General features: G+C 49.3%; 2 protein-coding genes across 10 annotated transcripts; one reads left to right on the plus strand and one right to left on the minus strand.

Moving 5' to 3' along the window:
• CYB561A3 (cytochrome b561 family member A3) lies at positions 1–11,542 on the minus strand (the record flags this gene model as incomplete). 5 transcript variants are annotated; one of them, XM_081240379.1, is made up of 8 exons in its annotated part: positions 11,388–11,474; positions 11,180–11,237; positions 8,402–8,509; positions 7,177–7,375; positions 3,757–3,965; positions 2,948–3,102; positions 2,060–2,216; positions 1–1,404 (listed from the first exon to the last, which is right to left on the minus strand). In XM_081240379.1, exons 4-8 carry the CDS (start codon positions 7,358–7,360, stop codon positions 1,381–1,383), a joined length of 729 nt encoding a protein of 242 aa, XP_081096505.1. In that variant the 5' UTR covers positions 7,361–7,375; positions 8,402–8,509; positions 11,180–11,237; positions 11,388–11,474. The 5 variants fall into 5 exon arrangements, with proteins under 5 accessions (XP_081096505.1, XP_081096503.1, XP_081096501.1 ...); XM_081240377.1 differs by lacking the exon at positions 1–1,404 and having other exon boundaries at positions 1,958–2,216; positions 11,458–11,542; XM_081240375.1 differs by lacking the exon at positions 1–1,404 and having other exon boundaries at positions 1,958–2,216.
• Positions 11,543–11,620: 78 nt separating this feature from the next.
• Positions 11,621–18,193, plus strand: TMEM138 (transmembrane protein 138; the record flags this gene model as incomplete). Of its 5 annotated transcripts, XM_081240372.1 has the most annotated exons (6): positions 12,100–12,308; positions 12,432–12,690; positions 13,687–13,951; positions 15,149–15,320; positions 16,847–16,922; positions 17,195–18,193. In XM_081240372.1, 4 exons carry the CDS (start codon positions 13,824–13,826, stop codon positions 17,305–17,307), a joined length of 489 nt encoding a protein of 162 aa, XP_081096498.1. In that variant the 3' UTR covers positions 17,308–18,193. The 5 variants fall into 5 exon arrangements, with proteins under 5 accessions (XP_081096496.1, XP_081096498.1, XP_081096497.1 ...); XM_081240371.1 differs by having other exon boundaries at positions 12,100–12,690; XM_081240373.1 differs by lacking the exon at positions 12,432–12,690.
• Positions 18,194–20,567: the final 2,374 nt, after the last annotated feature.

Raw genomic sequence — 20,567 nt, forward strand, 5'->3', positions numbered from 1 at the left:
TTTGATTCTTAAAAACACATTTAATGAAAATCAAGCTTCATAAGTGAAATGCCTACCCATGTGGAAAGAGGGGGAGCTGGTCCTATGATCAAGGTGCCTGGCAGTCATCCCAGTGGCTTTTGAGGGCTTCAGCCACTTGAGAAGTTGTCATAGTCCTCCTGCCAGCATCTGGCCATGTGGGGTGGGGTGGACAGTCAGCCTCATGGCCCCTGCCAGGGAGTAAGGCCCACTCGGGACCCCAGGTGTCATCATGCTGCTTGTCACCTAAGCACAGCAGTATGGAGCCTGGGACCTGGCAGGGCTTGTTTGGAGAGGGCAGTGCCAACACTTAGGAGAGGAGCAAGACGCCACCACAGTCTTGTTGGAAGAGCAGCGGCACACTCTGGCATCACACCTGAGACTGGGTGTGCCAGGCACGTAGCTATCGTGGGGGCAAGTGAGGCACTTGGACACTCGGTGAGGAACGCCTCTGGAGGTGGCCTAGCTCCCAGGGCTCTGCTGGGTACAATGCACCATGACTTTGGCACGTTTCATGGCAAGCTGGAGAGTGAAAATAGCTGAGCAAGTGCCCTGCCGAGAGAGCAAGGTTGAACCTGCCCGGGGACAGGCAGGCAAGCTTGGACCCGATGAGGGAAAGGAAAGGAGGCTCGAGGCACCCCTGCTACTCCTCCGTGGGACAGGCTGTTCTTGGGAGAGCAGGTTACCAGGGCTCATAAGGCTGTCTGACAGCACGTCAGTCATAGGGAAGGGCCGGGATCCAGGCCCCAGTTGCAGCAGCAGCTAGAAGGGCACATACAACGCACGCAGACACAGAATGCAGCGCCGGGAAACAACAGCAACGGGCAGCCAGCTCCTCAGCTTCTCCTCTGCAGAAGCAGCTCTGCCATTCTCCCCTGTCCTTCCATCGCCTCACCGTGTTCCCGCCCAGCCTCGTGTCCAGATGGGCTGGATGGAGGTAACAGAGCAGATGAAGCCTGGCCCGGGGCAGCGGCCTAAACTTCAAGGGAAAGCTGAGGAAGCACCGGCTCCCTCACTTTTCACGGTATGGATCGCACTTGATTCCCAGGTCATCTGAGCTCTCGGGATCCTCTACCACATCCCTAGGGGTGTGAGGGGAAGTGAGCTTGACTTCATGCGAGCAGGAGCGGTGTGAGCAGCCAGGGCAGGGAGGGCCTGGGGTAAACGAACGACCTGAGAGGTCAATGCCGGGAAGAGGTGGAGAAGCCAAAGCCACCAAGGAGAGCATGTGGGCAGCAAGCTGTGGCGACAGCAGGTCCACCACGGAGACGAGGGGAGACTGGACGAGAGCCCCAGGGAGAGCAGAGCTCCTGAAGGAGTCCAGACCGCACCACCAACCGCTCCTGGCAGCGCCTTCCTGCTTCACTCCCCACCGTGCAACAGGGCCTGGAAAGACAGGCAGATGCACGCAGGTTAATGGCATAACGTCAGAATGGCCCCTGACCTGCAGGAGTCATGCCAGGCCTGAGATGCTCAGACCCCAACCTGCAGGGCGAGTCCCAGTCCATGCCACCACACCTTTCAGAGAAGCTCCAAAGCCCCTCAGCCAATACACACCCCATCTCGCCATGTCCCTCAGGTGCCTGCGTGGCCAAGAACAGGCAAAACGTGCTCCAAGCACTCAAACTGTCACCAAGCACCCACTAGATAAGCTCCCATCCCACTAGATGAGCCCTAAAGCTGAAGAAGTAGAAATTACCATACACCCCTCATCATGATCAAGCCCCTCCTTGGAGAAGATAAGGCTACACTTCCCCTCGTGAAACCACAGCAATTTGGGGAGGGGAGTAACCCCCATCCCCTCCCAGTGGACAGGCCCCCAGGAGCCTGAGCCTAAACAGCTGCACTTGCTGCAATGGCCAGGAGGTGCTGAGTCGATACTGGTGCTCCCCATCAGCCAGCCTAACCCCACCTTTAAGCAACTTGGTTTCCCACCACGTTACTGGGTTGGTCTTCCCGGCAAAGCCCAAGTCTTTACTGGGTGACCCTTCCCTAGACCCGGCCCTACCCCAACCTGGAATGGGAGACCAAAACCCCATACCTGTCTTTCGGCCTGCATCTCCAGCTCTGGGCGTTTCCAAGACGAAGCCAGTAGGATATATAGCACCAGCAGCCCGAAGACCACCACCAGCATCCCAGAGCAGTTGGCAAAGACAGCCTCACTGGGCAGGTTGGAGTACGAGTTGGTGCCGTTTTTCCTGAGGATGACAAAACAATGTGGGCGCTCAAGAAACTTTTCTACCTGTTTTTGCCCAGTGCGAGACTCAGTGCCTCTAACAGAGGATAAGAAAAGCTTCCCAGGACCTGCTGTGACCTGGAATATCAACATACTTTCCAAGTCTCTGCCATGACAAGTGTCTGCAGAATGCCTTTTCCCTGTGAGGAAGCTAAAGCTCCCAGACATGAAATGAACTTGTCCAGAGTTACATAACTAGGAGATGGCACAGCCAAGATCTATACCCAGATCTGAGCTCAAATCTTGTTTGCTTTTCACTGCACCCCCACTACTTCAAAGAACAGAGAATGGTAGTGGTTAGGCCTGCAGCCTCTAGTCCTAACACAGAGCTCTGCCACTTACTGGCTGTGTGCCCTTAGGTGCATTACTAAACCTCTCTGTGCCTCTGTTCCCTAATGTATAAGTGGCAATGACAACAAATGTAGGGCAGTTAGAGGATTAAATTTAAGATGTTTAGAATAGTTTCTGCCACAGAGTAGGTTCTAAATCACTTTGATGCTGGGTAAGTATTTGCTGACCAGTTTACCAATCTCAGCCTAAAGAAAGACCGATTCCATTAACCTTCCAGATCAGGAACGAGCCCCATCCCAAAAGCTTCCCTCCTTTGGATGGGTCCTATGATCATCGAGTGCATCTTCTGAAGACCCTGTTCCTTCCCCTCCACCTTAGAGTTGGGGGCCCCGTCCCACTCACAGACTGAAGAAAAGCTTCTCGTTAATGCCGGAAATGACAGATGCAATGGCCAGAGAGAGAATGGAGGCTCCAAAGAAGACGTGGATGGGTTTAAGGAGGCTGCGCAGCCGCACGGACGCCCAGGGCAGCAGGAAGACCGCAAAGCCCAAGAACCACTGTGGACACAGGAAGTACCTGATTGTACTGTGACCAAAGGCACGCCAGGTCATCCCACCCACCAGTGCCTCCTACCCATCAGTGAACCTTTGCCCTTCTCTCCCAGCTCAAACCTCCCACCAGGCATTGCCCCAGCACCACACCTAGCCTCCTCACTGGGGTCTGTTTGTCTTACACAAAGGAACGTAGGAACGTTACCTACATGAAATGCTTAGCTATCCCCAGTCTCCCGCAAACCCAGCCATCCTTGTTTGTCTCTGCTTCCTTCCTGTCCTGGCTCACAAAAATCCTCATTTGTACAGGGCTGACATCAGAATACGGATACTACTTCTAGAATTGCTTCTGGTTCACAGAAAGGGGGAAGAGAAGAGGGCAGAAAAGATGATTTAGAGTCAGTGTGGTGCGTGCTGTGACGGAGTTAGCTTAGAGCACTCCAGCACCACAGGTGGGCCCTGTGAGGGGTAAGAGCAGGAACAGGGTGAATTCGGGAACCGCCAATCTCCCACAGCCCTTCAAACTGCCGATTCTACAGGATGTGCCCTGCAAGACCGTCTCCAGGCAGTAAGCAGAAGGGATATTTGGTGCTGATGCAAGTGAAGCCCCAACCAGAACTGGCAGCTGTGGGAATCCAAAGGAGAACAGAGAGTACCCACCTGACAGGCGAAGAGGAAGACGGTGGTGATGCCCAGCCAGCTGTGCAGGGAGTAGAGGTTGGGGATCTTTCTACGGCTGTGGAAGTCAAAGACGGCGTGCAGCCCCAGGACAGTCAGGATGAAGGCCAGCAGGTGCACGGCTGCGTGGCCGAATTTCCAGGGCAGCTTGGGCCCTACCCATGACTGGGGCAGGCGGTAGACCAGTGATGCTGTAGGAGAGAGAGCAGCCCCTGGGCTCGGCCTCTTCCCCTGTGCTCACCCGTGCACTAGGGGACTTACCCTGACGTGATCCCAGACAGCCTCCCAACAAGAGAAGAAGGAAATGCTAGGACATCAGTATCAACTCCTCAGCATCTCCCATCCTTGCATCATTTCTGGTATAGCCATCAACCATGAAGTGGGGAGACAAGGGACCATGATAAAGGGGAGGAGCAGGAGGAGGGACAAACTAGGAGTCTGGGATCAGCAGATACGAACTACTATGCATAAAATAAACAGTGGGGTCCCTACTGCAGAGCACAGGGAGCCATATTCAGTATCTTGTAATAAGCTATAATGGAAAGAAATCTGAAAATATATACATATATATGTGTATATACATATACACACACACACATACACACATATATATATATCTGAATCACTTTGCTGTACACCAGAAAACACAACACTGTAAATCAACTATACTTCAATTTAAAAAGGGGGGGGTAGAACAGGTTTCATGGACTTGCCATTCTGTCATAACAATAATAAATGCCACTTGTATGCAGTTTTACAGGTTGAAAAGCAATGTCACATTCATTATTTCATCTAACTGAATGAATTCTCACAACTGAAGTGAGTTGTCAAGGACACAGGCTTCAAGGTTAGACAACCGAGGTCCCAATCCAGGTTCTTCCTCTCAGCTATTTGGCATCTTTCTAAATCTCAGTTTCCTCATCTGTAAAATGGAGGCAACAATAGAGCCCGCCTCACAAGCTTCCTGTAATAACAAAAGTGGGAGGATGGCGCTTCCCTGGTGGCTCAGTGGTTGGGAGTCCGCCTGCTGATGCAGGGGACACGGGTTCGTGCCCCGGTCCGAGAGGATCCCACATGCCGCGGAGCGGCTGGGCCTATGAGCCATGGCCGCTAGGCCTGCGCGTCCGGAGCCTGTGCTCTGCAACAGGACAGGCCACAGCAGTGAGAGGCCCGCGTACCACAAAAAAAAAAAAAAAAAAAGGAAGAAAAAGTGGGAGGATGTATCCAAACTACACGGGGTAAGCTGCTATTATCAACGTCATCATTATTCCCATTTTACAAGTGGCGAAAAGGAGACTCACCTGGGCCCCAAGGCCTACCTCTGAATGCACGGGGCAAGGATGGGTCTGGCAGGAGTAAGGAGACCCCTCAGGTACGGCCCCCGACTGTGCCACAAGAGGCTTCAGCCCCCCCTCCCTAGAGCAAGGGCTGGCAGGCTGCCGCTCACAGGCCAGGTGCAGCCCGCTGCCGATTTTCGTAATAAAGTGCTTTTACTCCATATGACTAAACATCATTTATTGAAAAGAACATCTTGTCCCACAGCTCTGCAGAGCCACCTTTCCTCACTTGTTATTCACTTATCACTACCACACTTTTTTTTTTTTTGTGGTACGCAGGCCTCTCACTGCTGTGGCCTCTCCCGCTGCGGAGCACAGGCTCCGGGCGCACAGGCTCAGCGGCCATGGCTCACGGACCTGGCCACTCCGCGGCATGTGGGATCCTCCCAGACCGGGGCACGAACCCATGTCCCCTGCATCGGCATGCGGACTCTCAACCACTGCGCCACCAGGGAAGCCCCCACACTTTTTTTTTTTTAATTGGAATACAGTTGATTTACAATGTTGTATTAGTTCCAGGTGTACAGCGAAGTGAGTCAGTTATACATTTATATATATCCACTCTTTTTTAGATTCTTTTCCCATATAGGCCATTACAGAGTATTGAGCAGAGTTCCCTGTGCTATACAGTAGGTCCCACGCTGTCTTAATTACAGTAGCTTTATAATAAACCTGAATAGATGGGAGAGTAAGCCCTCCAACTTTGCTCTTTTTCAAAACCACCTTGACTAATCTTGGCCCTTTGCATTTCAAGATAATTCAGTCTGATTATCAATTTTCACAAAAATAAGCAATGAGACCTTGGGGTTGAAATTAACCTACAAAACAATTTCAGGAGAATTTACATCTTTACAATGTTTAGTTTTCCAATCCACTTACACAGTAGTATATCCCTCCATTTATTTAGGGCTTCTTTAATTTCAATACAGTTTTATATTTTTCTCTGTAGAAACCTTATATGGCTTTTGTTAGATTTATGCCTAGGTAATAAATGCTTATGGATGCTATTATCAAATTATATTTGATATTAAATAATACTTTAAATAACATTAATTTTAAAAATTTTACTTATTTTTTCCCAGTTTTATTGAGATATAACTGACACAGCACTGCATAAGTTTGTGGAGAGCATAATGGTCTGCCTTACATACATCATGGAATGATTACCGCAATAAGTTTAGTGAACATCCATCTTCTTATATAGATACAAAATTTTAAAAAGAGACAAGAACTTTTCTTGTGATGACAACTCTTTGGATTTACTCTCTTAACAGCTTTCATATATAACGTACAGCAGGGTTAATTATATTTCTCATGTTGTACATTATATCCCTAGTACTTATTTATCTTAAAACTGGAGGTTTGTACCTTTTGACTGCCTTCATCCAATTCCCCCTCCCCCCCACCCCTGGTAACCCTAAATCTGCTGTCTTTTAGTATGAGTCTGTTTGTTTTTGAAGTATAATTGACCTACAGCACTATGTTACTTCCTGCTACATAACATAGTCATTCACTATTTCTGTACATTTCAAAATGATCACCATGATAGGTCTAGTTATGATCATCACCATACAAAGATATTACATAATTATTGGCCACATTCCCTACACTGTACCTGTGCCTCATTTGTTTTGCAACTGGAAGTCCATACCTCTTGCTCTCCCTCACCTATTTCTCTCCTCCCCCCACCACTATAAATAAAGTTTTATCAGAACACAGCTACACACTTCCGTGTTGTCTCTGGCTGCTCTCACAACACAGTAGCAGAGCTGAGTAGTTGCAACACAGATCATAGGGCTTGCAAAGCCTAAAATATTTACTGTCTGGCCTTTAACAGAAAAAGTTCGCCAACCCTCGTCCAAGAGTATCCATGCAGCTACCCTTCTCAGATGCTCCTGTTCGCACGACTTCCTCCTCCAAATGACACCTGGGCCCAAAAACAACCCACCCCACCCCACCCCCATAGCCCTGAACCCGACAGTGACAAAGGCCAGGATGGCGAGGGACAGCACTGCCCTGTACGAGCCCAGGCCACACCGTGTCTCCTCTGCTGACCTGTACTCACCAGCACTGTAGAACACCACCATGCCCGTAACCATGAGCACCGGGTGCCAGTTGAACATGAGCATGGTGCCATCCCAGGCAAAGCCACCTTGCCAGTACTGCATCCAATAGATGGTGGAGAGGATGCACATCAAGCCCAGGGAGCACAGCGCCACGACGGACAGATAAAACCATCCCACAGCCATTCTGATCAAGCACTCCTAGAGAAAGCGGAAATCACATGTCCCTGTTGGCTCAGGTGCACCCCACACGCAGGCTAAAGGAGGTAACATTGACCTCGCTCTTGGCCAGAAGGGTGGTTCCCCTGCCATCAGCCTGGGCACTGTCCCATGAAGCCTTGATGGCTGGGTGAACCCAATCTCTGGTTATGAACAATGAGTGAGGCCCCGCCCCAGCACCTGGCAGCATACAGTGCAGCCAGCTTGGGCCTAGGGCTGGCCCTGGAGAGAAGCCGCCTCTGCTGTGGCTGGATGCCAAGGCTCTAGATCCAGAGCCCTAGGATGCATCTCCCCTCACAGGACCAGAAGGTAAAGAATTATAACCTCACTCCCCATGAAAAGAAAGGACAGAAATCAAAATCCAGGCTAGATCACACAAATGCCCAGGCCTTCAGTTCTAACGTAAGGAGGCAAAAATCACAATCTTCACAATACTATTAGGCCACGTGGGAGAAAGTGCTATAGGATCCCACTTCTGCAGCAAAGTTCTTCCCCAGATTGTGACCTCTGTGGGCTAATCCTCCCACTGGGAGGTAAGGTGGGGTCTTCAGAGTCCCCATTCGCCACACCTTTAATTGAGCAAAAGCCCCCAGCTGTCTCCAGACCTGAAACTTCTGCTTTCTCTTCTCTGGGGAAAGTCCAGAGGAGAAAAGAGGAAGCAAGAACTCATGATCTAGAAAGCAAGTTTATCTTGAGGTTTCCACGTGTACCTGATAAACGCAGAAACCAACCCTGGTTTCAGGCATGGCGAATGCCTAGCCCCCTAAGCAGCTGCTCTTAAAAGCCAGGCAAGTGTGCATGAGTTGGCAGGCAGTCTGCAAAGCCACAGGACGCCCCTGCTTTCAGCATGGGCACAGCTCTCAAGGCAGGCACACTGCCCCATGGACTCAGGCCAAGAAGCTGACACAGTGGCTTCCTGCAGTCAAGGTCCCTCAGTCTGAACCAGCTAACAGAGAAGAGGCCCCTAAAATCAAAAACTCCCAAGGAGATAAAACACTTGACCCTCACCTTTATACCTAGTGGCAGGCTGACAGAGTGGTGGCCTGGACTCCAATTCTTATGCTCTGAGGCTCCTTGAGCAAATCACTTAACATTTGTAGGACTCAGTCTTCTCATCTGAAAGAAAGCCATGGCAATAGGATATAACTTACTGAAAGGCAGCTATGAGCAGACACCACACCAGAACCTTACACACATGATCCCATCTACTCACCTTGACAACCCCGTGTGGAGTTATCCCCATTTTATAGATGAGGAAACTAAGGCTCAGACAGATTAAATAGGACCCAGTAAGCGGGCAGGGAGTTTCAAACCCTTGTCTATTTGGTTTCAAAGCCCTCTGACCACAGGTTGTCAGATGGTCGAGAAAATGTATGTAAGGACATCGTGAGAGTACAGTATTATAATTTTCTTAGTATTGTTACAGCATTTCATCCTAACGACTAACAAAAACCTCAAGCTCATGGCCCCCACGGCTGCCCAGACCTCTCAGTGGCCCCAATTCCATGTCATGCCAGCTTTCTCCATACCAGGTGTCCACCTAACCACAAACAGATGCTAAGCTCTCACAAAGAGATCCAAGGTGGCGGTAATCTCTGAGAAAGCAAGATCTGAGGTCTGGGGGAAAAGATAAGCTTCCAGGAGGTTGGAGGGAGAAAACCATGCCACCTCATTTCTGGAAGCTTTCTGCCTTAGCTACTGAGCTCAGAGATTTGCTACCCAGCCTCAAGAGTTATCCCCTTAGCTCCTGTAAGGGCAGCGGAAGTTTCAGGTCACCAGAGGTTCAATCATCCCCCCAGTGAAATGTCAGCACAAAGGAGCTCTCGGTCAGCAGGCTCCATCCACTGAATAATATCTACTTTTTTCCCCCCTTTGTAAGAGGAAAAAAGAAAACATAATCCAAAAGGGACCACATCTACCCCCTAGAAGAGGTCCTGGATTACTGCTCTGGGACAGACTTGGAAAAGACAATGGGGACACTTCCCTGACAGATGGCTGGAATGTTTTACCAACAGTACACAGATGAGCCCTCCCTCTGCTCGAAATAGAGAGCAAAAGGAGAGAAAAAGGAAGAATGCAGTGAAAATTGCAATCCAGGGCTTCCCTGGTGGTACAGTGGTTGGGAGTCCGCCTGCCGATGCAGGGGACACGAGTTCGTGCCCCGGTCCAGGAAGATCCCACATGCCGCGGAGCAGCTGGGCCCGTGAGCCATGGCCGCTGGGCCTGCGCGTCCGGAGCCTGTGCTCCGCAACGGGAGAGGCCACAGCAGTGAGAGGCCCGCGTACCGCAAAAAAAAAAAAAAAAAAAATGCAATCCAAATGCTAAGAATATCCTCTCACTTATTCCAAGAGAACAGGATGTGCCCACCAGTCCTATTCTGCCCTCACTTGTAGAGACACATTCTAAGACAAAAGTCGGCAAGCTCCTATAAAGGGCCAGAATGGTAAATATTTTAGATTTTGCAGGCCATACGGTTTGTCACAACTATGTCATCAACTCTGCTGATGTATTGCAAGAGCAATCATAAATAATACCTTCACAAAAGAACATGAGCTATGTTCAAAAAAACTTTATTTATGGACAATGAAATTTCAGTTTTTATATCATTTCCACATGTCACAAAATATCATTTTCTTTTTTTTTTTTACCAGTACGCGGGCCTCTCACTGTTGTGGCCTCTCCCGTTGTGGGGCACAGGCTCCGGACGAGCAGGCTCAGCGGCCCAGCTGCTCCACGGCATGTGGGATCTTCCCGGACTGGGGCACGAACCCGTGTCCCCTGCATCGGCAGGCGGACTCTCAACCACTGCGCCACCAGGGAAGCCCTCTATTTTTTTTTTTTCAACCATTGAAAAATGTAAAAACCATTTAGGCCAGCCAGATTTGGCCTGTGGGTCATGTTTGTTGACCCTGATCTAAGGAGTCTACTCTCCAACCTAATACACTTCTCAATCCCTTAGGAAAAAGGATTCTCCCAGGCTGCACTAAAACAGATCAGGCCCTGGGGTAGGAAATGGGTATATCCTACTTGGCCCTAGCCTTAGGAAAAGGCTCTATTCCAAACCCTTTCACAATTATTTAGAAGTGCAAATAGATGAAGGAACAGGAAGTCTGTTTGTTGCTCCCACTTCTCAGATGAATGGTGCGGGCTTTAGGAATCCTGAGAACCAGATTTAGGGCTCAAGTCCTGAACTCTTATCTTACGGATCAAAAATATTCGAGGGCTTCCCTGGTGGCGCAGTGGTTGAGAGTCCGCCTGCCGATGCAGGGGACACGGGTTCGTGCCCCGGTCCGGGAAGATACCACATGCCGCGGAGCGGCTGGGCCCGTGGGCCATGGCCGATGGGCCTGCGCGTCCGGAGCCTGTGCCCCGCAACGGGAGAGGCCACAACAGTGAGAGGCCCGCGTACCACAAAAAAAAAAAAAAAAAAAAAAAAAATTCGGGCCCAAAGAAGGAAAGCGTCTTGGCCACGGTGAGTGGCGGAGCTGGTACAAGGCTCCAGGTTCACTCCCCCTGTGCTCCAAGGACTCCTTACTTCCAAACGCAGCTTCCGTAAAGTCTGAGACTCAGGAGTGAGGGGCCCTAAATTCCACTCAGGAGGTAGATAAGCAAGGCCCTCCTTAGCACCAGAGTGATTACAGCCCCGCCCTTCGTACTGCGCTCTGGTCGGCCTCAGGTGTCCAGAGAAGGGTTCCAGGAACCCGGGGACCGATCCCTAACTCCGCTGGGACCAAGATCCCTTGGTCCCAGCTAACCTTGGGTGCAAATTAAGGCGAGTGGCTCCACCTGCTGACTGGGACTTCCGAAGAGCTTCTGTGCTTTCCAAAGAGCTTCCTTCCACCACCTGTGGAAGGAAGGGCACAGAGAACGATGTCCATTTCGTAAAAGAGAAAACTGAGGCCGAGCGAGGGGTCGCGACAGCGCGAAGCGAGGCACTAGCAGAGCCAGCACTCGAACCCAGGTCCCTGAACTCCCAGCCCGGGCTCTTTCTCACCCCCGAACCACAGTGGAACGCAGGGGTACTGGGGTCTCCGAGACCCGCCTCTCGCCACCCGGCGCCGGACCTGCCGCTCCCGAGGCTCCTGGGAGATGGAGTGAGAGACTCTCAGAAACGCCCGCTATCACCAGTCACAGCTGCTCTACAGCCACCTGGCGGGGCCGCTCCGTCACCTTATAGGCTTGTAGCACTTCCGGTCGCGCGCGCTTTCGCGCGCGGCCGCCTGGGAAATGAAGTCCAGAGCCGCGGGGTCGCCGGCAGACGAGGTGCTGACACTAACTCCAGTTCCTCCGCGGGCGTTTCTTCCCCAAGCCCGGGCTTCCAGGGACCAGGAACGCCGTCACAGATCGGTCCTGTCCCTCACCCCCACCCCCTTGATTCCGTGGAAGCGGAAATGTTCGGGCCGACGCGAAGCCTCTGGCCAGGGGCTGGCCCTCGGCAAGGCCGCACGCGGGGTGGGCGGGAGACCTTGGCCCGCACCTGGGAGCCCTGGAACAGGGCGCAGCGACGCGGAGAGAGGGGCGGGTCCAGGAATGCGGGGGCCTAAACATGGCGACCGGGCGGACCGGGGGAGAAAAAGCCGAGGACAAGCGGGTAGCACGGCGCAGACTGAGCCCGCGTCAGCCATCTATTTCCGGAATTTAAAATCGGTTTCCGGAAGCCTGGACGGTGTCCCCGTGACAACCGACGTTGGGCCTTCTAGGTGAGAGTGCTGAGGAGGAGTGGGTAAAGTGGCCAGAAGTCGGCATTTTGTTAATTGCTTTGGTTTTGGTTTTTTGCTAAGGCAGCCCTATTTTAAAGTGGATTAGGAAGGCTGAGGAAAATTACTCAGGGGACAGAGGGAACGCGGCAGATAGCGGTGGACAAACTGCGAAGACCGCTTCATTACCTTGGGAATCACCGCTGCCCTAACCCGAGGTGATGGTCGTCCTTCCCGTAGAGATGGCGGTGGGCGGCTCTATATAACGGATCCTCACAGCAGCCTTCTGTGGTGGCCTGTGAAGTAGTAGTTAAGAGCACGGGTTTTCTTTTCACACCTAGTTGTGAATCCTGGCTCTGCTCACCTGCAACATGGAGGAACGACTTGAACTCTGACCCTGTGTCCTTGCCTGAAGAATGAGGGTAATTCTTGCACACCTTGCAGAGTAGTTGCGAGGATTAAAGGAAATTGTCTTGGTTGACAAATTTATCATGGTGCCGGTAAGTAGCTGGTAGCTATCAATATTATTTGATGAATAAGGAGACTCGGTTCAGAGAAAAGCACCTTCGTACATCCACTAAAGTGGGACTTCTCCATCAGGTGAGGTGGACGAGGTTCCGCAGCTTCTCAGAGCCTCTGTGTAAAGTGGGGTAATAAGCGTAAGAACTGCTACTTCTCACGATGGGTGTAGGATTAAATAAGGAAAAGAATATGAAGAGTTTGTAAACTGTAACATTTTACCGATATTAATTTAATCATTCTGTAACACTTAGAAGCATTTTGAAATTTGTTTATAGATTTGATCCAGCTGGAGGGGGTCACAGGACACCCCCAAAGCAGCTTCTGGGTCCTGGAATAAATGAAAATAAAAGCCCAGCTCCCCTTACCTGGGGCCACTGTGTTGCTACCATAATCGTAAACGTTAGGAGAGCACTATTTCTTCTCAGCTTTTTCTGCCTACACCACTTCCCACTTCTCCTATGCCAGCGATTGTTTTTCCCACCTAGTTACATGTAAACCTGTCAGTTATGTAAGAGGCAGCTTTGTGCAGTAGTTAAGAGCACAGACTCTGGACCAAGACCGCCTAGATCTGAATGCTAGCTCTGCCACTTATTAGCAATGTGAACTTGGACAAATTATTTTACCTCCCTGGGCCTCAATTGTCCCCTCTGTAAAATGGGGAGAGTAATAGTGTGGCTTCTACCTCAAGGGTTATTGAGAGATTTAAGTAATGTTAGTGCTTAGAATTGTAAGCAATATTGTAAGTGATAAACAAAGGTTTTGCTGCTGCAGTTAGTAATAGAATTAGTATTGTTACATGACCAGACAGTCACTGTGTGTAGTATCCCTAGATTCCTTTGGACTCAAAAGTGTTTAGAAAGAGCTCTACATTTAGAGGGTTCCAGTCATGGAAAAAGGTTTGAGGGTGAGAGTCCCTGGAAGGAGTGACTAGTTGGGGTTTTTTTGTTGTTGTTGGTTTTGTTCATTGATGTATCCCAAGCACCTAGAATGGTGCCTGGCACATAATAAGTCCTTGGTAAATATGTATTAATGAATTTCTAACCTCCTTTTTTTTTTTTTTTTTTGCATCAATAGGCCCTTATCTGAGAGCAAGGGAGACAGCTCTGATTCTGAGGAACTATAGCTTCTCCCTCAGTGCCTGGGAGAGTACTAGGACTGCTTTCTGGGAACTGTGGAATGTGCCCTTGGGGGCCCAAGATAGCAGAAGGAAGATGCTCCAGACCAGTAACTATAGCCTGGTGCTCTCCCTGCAGTTCCTGCTGCTGTCCTATGACCTCTTTGTCAATTCCTTCTCGGAGCTACTCCGAATGGCTCCTGTCATACAGCTGGTGCTCTTCATGTAAGTTCAGTGGGTGGGACAGCTCCACCCAAGCAGTCTGAAGTCCCCGACAATCATAATTCAGCATTTTAAAGTTATTAATAGAGAAATATCGGGGAGAATAAAATTGCACTTTGTCCTGGGTACTCCATGGTCCATAGACATGTCATGGTCCATAGACATGGGCCTGTTTTGATATACTTCTAACAAGGCTTTGGGACACAGGGAGCAGTGCACATTGAAAATGAGGGCCAGATTGCTGACACTGTCATTTCCTCCATCTTCGAGTAGAAATATTGTCTTACAGTGCCATGAAAGAGGGTTACAAAATGTCAAGTAAAAAGGGTAATCAGGGACTTCCCTGGTGGTCCACTGGTTAGGACTCAGGGTCTTCACTGCTGTACTTGGCACTTTCACTCCCGTGGCCCCAGGTAAGGATAATCATATTAATAACATATGCATCCCATAGGATGGAAGCTATTGGCACTTTCCCTTCACAGTGATTTTTAGTCTCCATGAGGCAAGTTCTAAACAGAAAACCACAGTCTAAGACACTGTCTTCCTTCACTCAGCAAGTATTCATCAGCCTGCCAGTGTTCTAGTTGCAGTGGTGAACCTGACAAGTTCTTCCTTTGATGGAGTTTCCATTCTAGTGGAGAGAGACAACAAATACATTTTAAAAAGATAATTTCAAATAATGATAAATGTTATACAATGGATATAAAGTACCTGGGGTGGGGAGGGAAAGGCTACTGTAGGTAGTGGGGTGAAAGAAAAGTCTTTTTGAAGAGGGGACATTTGCACTGAGACATGAACGGCACTAAGGCAGCCAGGCGTGCACAGATGAGGGAAAGTGCATTGCTGTCTTGCTAGAGGAAAACGTCTGACAGGACCAGGTTATGTGACAGACAGGGCTGGCATTTTCTGGATACAGGGAGGAAACTAGCTGCTTCTCACAGATGCCTGGGAGCTTTGTTGAGTTGGGAGTGTCAGCAGGAAAGCCTTGTCCGTAGACTGCCACTCAGCTGATGGGGCCAGCGGGTAGTTTTAGCTTCGTGTCATTTGGGGTCCAAAACCCAAACTACCTCTGGGGGGGTTTCGGAGGACTATATATAACAAGGAAGGACAGACTCCATGGTGTCGCTTAGGACTCAGGGCTGGCTCCTGGGTCCTCCCCAGGCCTCCATTTGGCTGTCCTTTTGTTTTCTGTGTCTGCAGCATCCAGGATATTGCAGTCCTCTTCAACATCATCATCATTTTCCTCATGTTCTTCAACACCTTCGTCTTCCAGGCTGGCCTGGTCAACCTCCTCTTCCATAAGTTCAAAGGGACCATCATCCTGACAGCTGTGTACTTCGCCCTCAGCATCTCCCTTCATGTCTGGTTCATGGTAAGAGTGAGGCTCTGAATCCTTAAAGGGCTAGGAATGTTTTTTTGTGGGAACCCAGAATCTCTGGATGTTTATATCTCACAGAGTCCTTGATAAGAAACAGGTGAAATGAATGTGGTCCAGCCTGAAGCTCGACACATGAGAATTTCATAAGGCACTTTTATCTAACCTTATATGTTGAAGAACAGCCTTATCCAAGAGTCCAAGGACACTTCTGGAACATTCAATTCACTTTTGCCCCAAAAGGGCTGCCAGGGCTAAAACAGGAAGTTGAATCTGTTTCATCGTTAGCTGTTTGGGCAGGTGAATGTTGGTACAGCATATTGTTCAGCATCATTGTCCCATGGGAAATAGCCAGGCAGGAGTGCCGCTGGCCCTTTGGTGCTGCATGCCCTCTGATGCATCCCCATCACTTACAGTAGGAGAACCGACCCCCAAGATGCCTCCCTTTGGTTCTAACATAGGCCTCAGAGCAGATCCAGTTTTCATGGTTTCGGATTTGTTTTTTGTTGTTGTTATCGTTTTTGGCCATGCAGCATGGCTTGTGGGATCTTAGTTCCCTGAGCAGGGATTGAACCCCTGCCCCCTGCAGTGGAAGCACAGAGTCCTAACCACTGGACCTCCAGGGAATTCCCTCAGATTTCTTCTGCTTCACAAATTCTTCCATCCCTTCGGGTATCTCATGTGCTTCTCATGTACTCATTTTATGGAACATATTAAAACCTCAGGGTTCTCTAGTCATTTCTTTACTAAAGGTACCTTCTCAGACCAAACGTCCCGTTAAGTTGCCCTTGTGATTCCACAGAGAGAACTGGAGCTCACAGGGAAGAAGCAGAGCAGTGCCGAAATCTCCAGGTGCTTCCCGGAGAGGATTGTCTCTGCTCTGGTTCCTGGAGCCAAAATAGTCCTGGCTTTGTACTGTGAAGCTGTTAATCTGATTAAACCCTGAGTGCACCAAGCCTTTATCTGACAGGAACTGAGCCTGATATTTCCAAGGCAAGACAGTGACCATGCTGAACTCCTGAGATGATGTGTATCATTTCTCCTCAGCAAAGGCTATGGGATGAAATGGAATAAATGGCTTAGTTCAAACTTCCTCCCTCAGAGTTACAAGAATTCTCCCTCTGTAGCAAAAAAAAAGGGAACTTGAGGGCTTCCCTGGTGGCGCAGTGGTTGAGAGTCCGCCTGCCGATGCAGGGGACACAGGTTCGTGCCCCGGTCCGGGAAGATCCCACAGGCCGCGGAGCAGCTGGGCCCCTGAGCCATGGCTGCTGAGCCTGCGTGTCCGGAGCCTGTTCTCCGCAACGGGAGAGGCCACAACAGTGAGAGGCCCACGTACCGCAAAAAAAAAAAAAAAGGGAACTTGAGGTTCCTTTGAAAAGCACTCCTCGGGCTTGTGGAAAGAAAGAACGGGGGTGCATTAGCCTGATATTAAACCAGGTGGCATCCCTGCAGCCAACCACGTTGGAGATGTGAGGGCCTCATCTAGCCATTCACATTTCTCTATGTACTCATGTCTCCTTCAGAACGTACGCTGGAAAAACTCCAACCGCTTTGTCTGGACAGATGGACTTCAAACGTTATTTGTATTCCAGAGACTAGGTAAGGACCAGAGCATCCTCAGGCCTCACTTTGGTCCCACCTGTGGCTCTGACAGCCAGGGCCTTGATCCTGGCTTCCCAGCCCATCACAACCAGCGTGGGATGAGTGGGACAGCCACACCAAGAACAGGAGAGACCACTGCCCTCTGCCCTTTCTGGGAGTCACTGGGAAATCATGAAGCAGGGCCCCTCAGCCTCGTCCAGTTATGTTCTTACCCTGAAACAAATACTCAGGAGCATCCCTAAGGCTTCTTTTCTGTTTATTACCCACAGCGGCAGTGTTATACTGTTACTTCTACAAACAGACAGCTGTGAGACTGGGTGATCCTCGCTTCTACCAGGACTCCTTATGGCTGCGCAAGGAGTTCATGCAAGTCCGAAGGTGACCACTTCTTGTCACACTGATGGATGCCTTTCCTTCCTGACAGAAGCCACATTTGGGGCTCTGCAGAGGGGATGGTCAGCCCTGTGCACTAGGAAGCAGCTTGAGATTTCTAGGACAGGCCCAGGCCAGTTGTGTTCAGCAGTTGAGAAGGAAGAGCCTCCCTCTAGCAAATTAAAGTGTTCACTAATACAGAGCCCGCACGTCATCCCTTCCCGGCCTCCTGCCGCAGTTCTGCCCCCTTTCCTTTCCTGTTCTCTGCCCCTCTTCCTCACAGAGGGCTCTGTGGCTTTATCCTGGGGAAGCTTTCCACTGAGCCCGGAACAGGAGGAACTCCCAGCCCCTGTTCCGTTTGCACTACACACTGATGACTGAAGGATGCAAAGAGTGACTTTTCTGGGCTCCAGACTGATCACACCTCAGACATTTAGATTTTATACCCAAGGTACTTTTTCTACATTTTGTAAATAGGAAGTAAATTCTTTCCCATAAATGATGGAGTCTCTGCCTCGCTAGATCTCTTCGTGGTTAAGAGACATGCCAAGTCCTAGCCTTAGCATCTACTCGGTCCAGTGGCAGATTGAGCCACAGAGCAAATACGGATATTTACTGAATCCCACTGTGAGGACAAGATGAAATTCAGGATGTAATTTGATGCCCCACCCCCATCCCTGGAGTTCCAGACTGCGGTGTTTTATTCAGTCTCTCCCCATGTCAGAGCCCTAAATTGCCCTCAGAAGAGTAAAAATGTTCCCTAGACTCCTGGCAAAAGAAATTTAAAAGTTTGTGTGCCCATAGTATCAGTTTTCTACTGCCAGAATAATGTTGTGTAACAGACCCAGCACCAAACTTCAGTGGCATATAACAATAAACAGTTCCGTGGCTCTTGAGTCTTGGGGTTCAGCTGATCTGTCTGGGTTTGGGTAGTTTTTGCTGGGCTTGCACATGTGTCTGTGGTCAGCTGTGGGTCAGCCAGGCAGGTGTGATGATCTTGAGATCCTTGATTCTTGGCTAACTTAGGCTGTCCTCAGCTGGCATGACTCTGCTTCACATGACTTATCCTCCAGCAGACTTGCCTGGGTCTGTTTACAGACAGCGGCAGGGGAGCAGGAGAACAAGCCCTAGGGTGCAATCCCATTTCAAGCCTCTACTTGTATTGTGTCTCCAGACTCCCATAGGTCAAAGCAAGTGATGTGACTGAGCCCAGTATCTGGGAAAGTGCTACAAAGTTTCCTGGCAAAAGACACGGATACAAAAAAAAAAAAAAAAAAAAAAGGACATGGATACAGAGAGGGCCATTAATTCAGTCAGTCTACCCACCCCAGAAAGTTGCTCTGTGAAACTCATTATTTGGAGATACTCTAGCCCAGGAGTTGGAAGACTTTCTGTAAAAGGCCAAATAGTAAATATTTTAGATTTTGAGGGCTGTGTGGCCTCTGTTGCAATAACTCAACTCCGACATATTGTAGCATGAAAGCAGGCAGAGATGATATATAAATGAATGACCTGCGTCACAAAATATTTTTCTTTTGGTTTTTTTTCCAACCATGTGAAAATGTAAATTTAATCTTAACTTGAGGACCATACAAAACAGGCTAGGTTTGCCCCCAGGCCATGGTATGCTGACCCCTGGGTTAGAAGGCTAGAATGAAGTTCTGGGGAAAGAGAGACTAGTTCATCAGCCATGCTGTCCAGATTTATCAGATATTTTTTTTAAAAGGTGCAGCATTCAAAGAAAATACCTAAGATCCCATATCCTATAATTGGAAGAAGCGATCTAAAAAGTCCTAACAAAGCTACTGTCTATACTTACTATACCTTCATCTGTACAAAAAAATGACAATAGCCCAATATTTAAAATATTTTCATAAGAGCTCTTAATAGGAATATTATAATCCCCTTTGTTCATCACAATCCCTGAAAGATAGGCAATTTTCTGTGTCCCAGAAGGAATCAGGGCTAGGCCGTTCCCTGTAGTCTGCAGCTAGTGAGTACAACCAAGTGCCTGTTTCCTCACTCACAGTATAAATGGCACTTTGTGGCCCTAGGAGTCTCGGGGCAGGGGTGGTGTTCCTTCCTTCCTCCCTCCTCCCTCCCTCCCTCCCTCTCTTCCTTTCTTTTCCTTAATAGTTAATACATTCATGTGATACAAAATTCAAGTCATAAAAAGTTTTATGCAGTTATTCCCACGGCTATATCTCAACCACTGAGTTCCTCCTCCCTCCCCTCCTTGACAATCTACATTTACTTACATACCTCTTATAGACAATAGAACATTTCAGAAACATTTTTACAAAAGAAAAAAATTGCCATATCCAACCCCAGTTATTTATTTCAAATCTTTGACAGTATGTATTCATTTTTTTTTTTTTTTTTTTTTTTTTGGTACGCGGGCCTCTCACTGTTGTGGCCTCTCCCGCTGCGGAGCACAGGCTCCGGACGCGCTGGCTCAGCGGCCATGGCTCACGGGCCCAGCCGCTCTGCGGCATGTGGGATCTTCCCAGACAGGTGCACGAACCCACGTCCCCTGCATCGGCAGGCGGACTCCCAACCGCTGCGCCACCAGGGAAGCCCTGTATTCATGTTTTATACACAGTTGTGATTATGGGGAATAAGCCATAACATAGTTTGCTTTTTTTTTTTCACTTAGCAGTAGGAATATATTTTTAAGTTGTGATATAAATTGACTGCTTGGGGACAGTCAGTTTTCAAAGACCAGAGGAAGAAAATAAACACTTTAAAAGTGCTTAGAGACTTTTAGTAGCATGGGGTTGCTTCTGGCTGCCCAATGCTCTACTCAAGAACTAGAAAAACCAGGTAAAATATAAAAATTGTCTTCATAAAAGGCCTTAGAGAATTGCTGAAGGAAAGAGGATTCAAGGGCCTCAACTTCTGACGTAGAGCGAATCATGGACATGTGACCTGGCAGTTTGCAGCACGTTCCCTGGAGCACTTGCTGACTCTGGGTTTGAGCAAGAGGCTGAGAATCCAAGCATTGCCCATTGCCCAGACCAGAGGGTTGCAGCCGGGGACCAGAGAAGCCAGCTGAGCTTCGTGCTCTCATGATACTGGAGGAACAAAGCTGGGGACTGGAAGAGCCTCAAAAACAACACATTTCCTGTTCAAGATACTTGGGAAATTCTGAAGCTGTGTAGGGCCAGAGGCTATGGAAAACTAGCCCCAAACCTCTGAAAAGCAGAATCGAATTTTTGGCACGCCTCTTGTGCTGATGATAAGAATTCAGGACCCGCCGCCGGGAGGGGA

The sequence above is a fragment of the Mesoplodon bidens genome (genome assembly GCF_964165515.1).
Source record: "Mesoplodon bidens genome assembly, chromosome: 7".
Classification (NCBI taxonomy): domain Eukaryota; kingdom Metazoa; phylum Chordata; class Mammalia; order Artiodactyla; family Ziphiidae; genus Mesoplodon; species Mesoplodon bidens.